The sequence below is a fragment of the Polyodon spathula genome, chromosome 12, assembly GCF_017654505.1.
Source record: "Polyodon spathula isolate WHYD16114869_AA chromosome 12, ASM1765450v1, whole genome shotgun sequence".
NCBI lineage: Eukaryota > Metazoa > Chordata > Actinopteri > Acipenseriformes > Polyodontidae > Polyodon > Polyodon spathula.
The window spans coordinates 13286796-13293880 of NC_054545.1; the positions used below are offsets into that span (position 1 = coordinate 13286796).

At 35.2% G+C, this 7085-nt stretch overlaps 1 protein-coding gene across 1 annotated transcript; it reads left to right on the forward strand.

The window, feature by feature from the left end:
* Positions 1 to 717: 717 nt before the first annotated feature.
* On the forward strand, positions 718 to 6881 carry LOC121324780 (cysteine-rich protein 1-like). The gene is made up of 5 exons (XM_041266956.1): positions 718 to 876; positions 4163 to 4257; positions 5065 to 5122; positions 5718 to 5770; positions 6755 to 6881. The coding sequence occupies exons 1-4, from the start codon at positions 837 to 839 to the stop codon at positions 5756 to 5758; spliced, it is 234 nt and encodes a 77-aa protein (XP_041122890.1). The 5' UTR covers positions 718 to 836; the 3' UTR covers positions 5759 to 5770; positions 6755 to 6881.
* The last annotated feature ends 204 nt before the right edge of the window (positions 6882 to 7085 follow it).

Below are 7085 nucleotides of genomic sequence, written 5' to 3' on the forward strand. Positions count from 1 at the left end.
AGTATGACTAAAATGTGATGAAAAGAAAATAGGTTTCAAAATAAAATGAAGAACTATGCCTCTATTTCCCAAATAAAATCCTTTGGAAATCAAATGTTACCAAGCGACTGTCAACGTGGTTTGCATTCTGGGGGGCTACATGAGTGTGTTGTAAACAGACACAATAACTGCATATTGTTATGTCAAATTATGTATATGTGTGGTGGGTTACAGTTTAATTCAGTGGAAAATGTGCAAATTCAAAACACTTTATCAGTTAATAAAGGCATATTTACTTTTTTCATTTCTATACTAGATATATAACTCGCTATATTGCTATTGTGGATTTGGCACTGGATCAAAAAAAAAAAAACGTGTTAACAATAAAGAATTATTTTATTAACTTATTTTATGTATTTATTTATTGCATATAAAATACTTCTTTATTTCCCGTAGGCCCACTGATTCGTATTCAGGAAAGACACTGCATTTTCAGTAGAATCTAATTGCACATCATAGTGGCTGTGCAGTAGAGCTCTTTACTGACTCGCGGTTGCTCATACTTCCTTCCTCTGCTTGAAATAAGAGGGGTCATCATCTCTAAGCAAGTTTACACTTAATATTTTTCGACTTCGTTTTTTTACGGTGTCGTGTGCAGAATAAGCCTCTCCCTTGTTTCCTCTCCTCTCGTGTGCAAAATGCTTCTTTACTATATATATAAGTGGGAACTGATCATTTGTAATGTACAGTTAGGCTTGTGAGGCGTGGCTGTTTTGAAGACAGGTGATAGCATTAGTGCTGCTGTAGTGGTACTTATAAAGCGGAATTAGCTGCACACATACAAACAAGTTGCAAATATGCCCAAGTGCCCGAAATGCGATAAGGAAGTCTATTTTGGTAAGACAAAGGTTTATTTTTTGGTTTTCCTTTTAGCATTTAAACTAGTAGTCATAAAAAATAAAATAAAAAAATAAACGAAGCAGTATATGTTGCGTAGTCTAGTAGCATGCTTATCTCAAGCAGTGTTAACTTTTAATAATAGATATACTCCACATATAACGAACTAATGTTTATACTTTTTACATCAATAAATATACATAATATAGGATGTAAGCAGAACTCTATACACTATATCGTTATACTACATCGTTTCTGGCTTGATGTATTTGAACTTGATTTTAATCTCGTTATGTATTTCAAAGTGTCTTTGTTTTTGTGGCTTTATATTATCCTGCTATTCGTGGTTTTGTTTTCAATACAGGTAATTGGTGTACAGTATTTGTAAAGCATAATTGACTTTATACAGCATGCGTAGGACTTGTTTATCATAAAAACTTTTCCAAGAATCTTTGGAACCGTACAGAACACGGTTCTGGAATGTGGTGGGCTATTCATTGTAAACAAGGCAATAATAGTAGTTATGCATTTCATTAAACCAGTGCTTCGGACTTCTGAAAAGTATATTGTCAGATTTTAAAATTCCGAAGGGGAGATCATCTTGACTGTGAGAGTGTGAATAAAATACAAGCAGCTAAGAACAACCAGGTTAACAAGCATCGTGGTATTGCTGCTATGAACAAGTGGCGAGTCGAGTGTTTTTATGCCGCGGTGAACTAGGTATCGAATCAAAGTTTAAATTATTTGTGTATATCGAAGTTTATCAACTGGATGGTCAATGTGTTAGACGTTAGTTTAACTTTTGCAGGCAACCAAATGCACATAACTGCCAGCTTTGTGTTTTTACTTTAAAAATAAGTAAGCGGTTCTTTGTTTCATTGTGATTAAAATTACAAGTACAAGCAAATTACTCTTGGCTTGTCACTTGTTAATCCTCTGGCTATTTATTTTTTAATCAGTTCAAGCAAAAGTCAATATAAAACATGATGCCCCAGAGAAGAAGATAACTCGTCTAGTTATACAGACTTTCACATTGTTTGAAATGTGGGACTTATCATGTAATGGTACAGATAGCTTCAATGTTGCTACACTATTTGTATTATGTCAAGGCGGCTCAACGGTCTGCATGGAAAGTAAGTTTCACATTGCAGCCTGTTTGTTCCTGCCATGAACTTGTTTTGATTTGTGTCTAGCTTGCTTATAATGTGTCTTTCAAGGCAGTAGTGCAGTCTCATGCTGTAGGAAATTGAATATTGACTAATCCTTAAGTGCCAACGCCCTTTTTTGTACTTTGGATTTAAACTGGGTAGATTTATTTTATTGTTATTTATATTGCATATCTATCATTTACAAGATTAACAAGGCCTGCAAAGTTCACAACATAGACAGCTCTGTTCTCCTGGGAATATAACTGAATTAAATGTTCAAAGCCCAAACTACATGTTTGCAGATGCTGACTACAGAGTGAGGGTGCCATATGTTTAGTAAAACTTTTTTTAATTTATTTTTTAAACAGGTAGTCTTGCTTCAGCAGCATCACTGCTTCAAACACCAAAAATGTTTAAATTATCCTCCACAATTTGATCCAACAGCAAACAAATTAAATATAAATGATAGCAACGCGTTTGGAATTACGAAAATGAGAATTAATTAGCTTTTTTTTTAAATGTTAGGTGCTTCTGTCCTCAGTTGAAGCCTGACAAGTCTACTATTTGTCAAATGTAAACTAGTGGGTTTCCTGTTGCTGTTATGGAATGTTTTTTTTATTTGCATAACTTGGTTACTAGGGTTATAATTGTTGTTTAAGTAACAGGTGGACACCTGCACACCCCTATACACGCTCAAACAGAAGTGGTCTTCATTTTAAAATCCAGTAACTAAATAAATCTATTTCATTTGTGGCAAGGTTATTAAACCTGTATTCAACTGAAAAACCTATTTTTAAATTAAGTTGTGTGTGTGTGACATCTGTGGGTCAAAAGTTGAAAACGTTTGAGGCACCAATTCTGACATCTGGCATTCACTCAGCCTATGCTTAGAATGCTTTACTTATTCTCCTCAAGACACTAGTGAAACATGACTTCCTTTCAATTTACTTCAAGCTAGGGTTAATGGAAATGGATGTATTGCAGAGAACTGATGATTGAAGCTTCATTAATGTAAAGGCACCTTGCTTCATATACTCTGTCTCTTTACTAAGGAGTTTTATCAGTATGCAAATATGTTATGATTTATTTGTAACTTGCTGTGCACACCTTACCCTACCACTGAATACACACAAACAGATACATAAAATCTTACCACGCAGGCAGTAAGTGATAAAACAATAAATCAGTAACACATTGAAAAAATGTTCTAGAAACTATGTAATGAAGAAGTGAACAACTGTTTAACTTCAACTTCATACAAACTTACACCCAAGGCAAAGTGTGAAGCAATATAAGTTTTGCTGCAGTCCTCACAAAAGCTATGTACCCTGAAGTTATCTTATTAGAGGCCATTTTAAATAATAGAAACAAACACAGTGGTTGAAGATTGATAACATTCATATCTAGAAAGGGTGTGTGGCAATTCAGGTTTCTTCCAAAGATACTGCAGATTGTTTTATGGATAGGTGTGCCTCATAATGGCATTATGTTAAACGCCTACTTGTATACTACATTTTGGATCCCCACACATTCCCCTTTACCAAAGACCTTATCAAATTCCCAGCAAACCAGAGAAACCACTCCCTGTATCAAACCACCAAAGCAGACGCCCTTCTCACTTAAGATCAGTGGCTAGCTCCATATCCATTTATGTTTGAGTTCTCAGATAATAATGTGCATACACAAATTGCAATGAACAAATATGTCAATAGAATACATCCTATGATTTTAATAGTAGAATTTACAACTGCTTTGCTGAGCTGATAAGTAGGTTTTTATTGCTGATTTTTATTGACATTACAATCTGCAAAGGGTTCTTGCGGGATAGTCCCTGAACTCAATTACAAAAGGTATTGGGGATCGATTCTGTTAAACTTTTCAAAATTAGAACTTGGATATAGATTGGCCTTTGCAACTGCCCAGGCCTCTGTCTCTTAATTGTAGTAGTGCTGTTTTTTTACTAAATATTTACAGCGCTCTGAGGTGTAGCTTACACAGAAAGAGCTTTATAAGTCTAGGTGTTTTTTAAATTATTGTTTTGATGTAGCTTGAATAATGAAATGTGTGGGAGTGCTGCAGATAAAATGCTGTGTATTTTATTTATAATCTGTATTCTTATTTTGTGTTTAATCGTGCAGCTGAGAAAGTCACCTCCCTTGGCAAAGACTGGCACAGACCTTGTTTAAGATGTGAGAAATGCAGCAAGACCCTGTCATCTGGATCCCATGCAGAGGTAAGATTTGTACAGGTTTGTAAACTAAAATTGGGAGCAATGTTTCACTTTATCAGTGCATCAGATAATTTGATAAATCACTGATGGTCAGTCTGTGCACTCGCACTAGCTTGCACCCCCCTAATGTCTTAAATGTTTGTGTGTGTGTGGGGAGGGGGGAGTTATGCCCAATCAAATGTCATTTTATCAGTCTAATAGTTTCGACAACCAATATGAATAAAGACACCTATTTACAAAGCTTTAACTAATGAGTATTCTTAAGTCTGCTTCTACAAAAAAAATTCAGTTTGATATTCAGATAACCATTTTCATGAATAACTTTTATTGAAATAACTCATGTTAAAGCTTTGTGAATGGTCCTTTGTTTCAGGAGACAATTGACCAAAGGCAAAATTAAGAACTGATCACTGGTAAGGTGCTGTCTTCATGAAGCCTTAGATTAAAAAAAAAAAACGTTTTCACACACCTTTAAACATTTAAACGCTTTTCATGTTTTGCTATCGGAGCAAGTACCTTTTAGCAAAACATGCTGTCTGTGATAATGAATTTTGAATTATGGTGTGGTTCACTGGTCCACTTCACTTTTCAGTTTTTGCTGATACATTTTATTCCTGTAGAATCTGCTAACGTGCAACCTGTTATCAATTCGACTGTATAGTTCCTGTTGTAGACTTTTTGTTGAAATGTTTGTCAATGAATTGTATTTCTATTAGTGTTGCTAAATCTAACCTACCACCATTGAGTGTTTCATAGCTATGGATTGAAAGACATGCATAGTTGGCCAAAAATGTACTTTTGCCTTTGCAGCGAGATGGAAAACCTTACTGTCACAAACCATGTTATGCTGCCCTGTTTGGACCTAAAGGTTGGTTGTTTTTTTATTTTCTCAAAATTATTGCAAGAGTCAGGTGCTTTGAGCCAAATGCAGCAACATTTTACTGAAACTTTCTGCCCTTAAAACATGCATGGAGGTTTAAACAGGTTGGAAGTGTCTGGAAGTTATTTGCTTCTGTTTATGGTTTGAATGGAAGGATTCATGTAGTAATGTGGCAATAAGGCTAGGAAAGAGAGCCACCATTAATGACGCACCCTATGTGATACAAAAGAGCATGTAGTCATCCTTTTCCACTGTGACACTAACTTCAGATTATAACCAGGACAGATGGCAAGCTATATATAGACATGGTTTAATCTACTGCTGTCTGATCCCGTTATCACACACAGTGATAGTGATATGATGGGCCATGCTCTCATGCCACACTCGGATAGTCGTAATCCTTTTCACACACAATATTCCTGAAGTTCGTAATTCATTATTCACTTCTAGTTAATTCACACTTCTAGATAATAATTGCTCCTTGTTGCCTTGACAATAAACACTGCATTTTAACCCTGTAAACCAGTAGTTTTTTTGTCAGCTAGTTGCTTTGGGCTAATTCTCTGTTTCCTTTTCTTCATAGGGTTTGGACATGGAGGAACTGAAAGCCACACCTACAAATAGATTAGAGTTTAGGTAAATGCTTTGTGTCACTGGCAGTTTAGGTATTTTTCACAGTTATATACACAAAGGTAAAATACATATTTATGTAACAGTGGTTTTAAGGGTGTACATTCTAAACCACAATAAAAAACAAAACAAAAAGAACAATAGTGATTCATGCTAAAAATCACCAACAACATTTATTGTACAAGAATTATACAGAACCTTGGGTTCTGATGCATTTGTGGAAATTGCGTAAATTATACTATGTTGGTCTTTTGCCAACATACTGTATAAGAACACTAGTATTTTGCAATACTAAATGGACTAAAATGATCTGTTTCTTCATTCTAACCTACTTCAAGAATCCCTCTACATTGGGCCACATATTAAATATATTGTAAAATAAATAAAAACAAATATACCAACACAGACATTTCCAAGAATGGTATGCCATTCTTTTATAAATAAAGCAACTACGGCCTAGAGTATTAAGTTACTTGGGTGTAACTGGAAAATGTTATCCTATGCACAGTCCTATTTGTATGCCTTCAGGCATTAAAGGGAAGAGCAAAACAAACAAACAAAAAAAATCTTCCAGTGTATGATTATCAGTGATGTAGTTGTCATGTCATATACCAGTCTAGCAACCATCTGGCACACATTTGTACAGTGAAACTATTATAATCGATCCCTTTAAAAAGAGGGGTGAATGCATGGTGAAGGCTTGCATGCAGATGTGTTTGCATTGTATGCATGTTTCATGCACGGTTAAACCAAAAATATAGCAAGCACATTGTATGAATGTCATAGGACTGATTGATTTGTTATGCAAATAGAATGACATGTATTGGGGAATGGAAAACTCACTATTGCTGTTGCAAATCAGTTTAAGTCATGTTAGGCAATACAGCAGTCAATGGTGGCTGTATTACTTACTGAATCCTTGAAGCTCAACCATTAGAGCATGTGTGGACAGTTCACTATTAATTGTGTCTTTGTCTTTCCTTTGTCTAGGTCATACACATAAACCAGCACTTATAGAAAGAAGGCAACATGCAGCCAACGTTTTATTTACTTCTTTAAGTATGTTAGCTGCACAAATGGGTTGAAATGTTTGCATTAAAGGTTTTGTTTTTAAAAACTGCTATAGTTTTTTTCTTTTTTTAACCAGAGATCAGTATGCTAAAGGGAGGGAGAATGGTTCATAACAAGCACACAGCACCACTTACAAGTACTGACCACACATTTTGTCTGTAGGTCCAGTGTGTTGTTGTATGCTGATTTTAAAAAGCACCAGAAAACAAAACCCAACACATGGAATACATTCCACCCTCCAAAGACACCC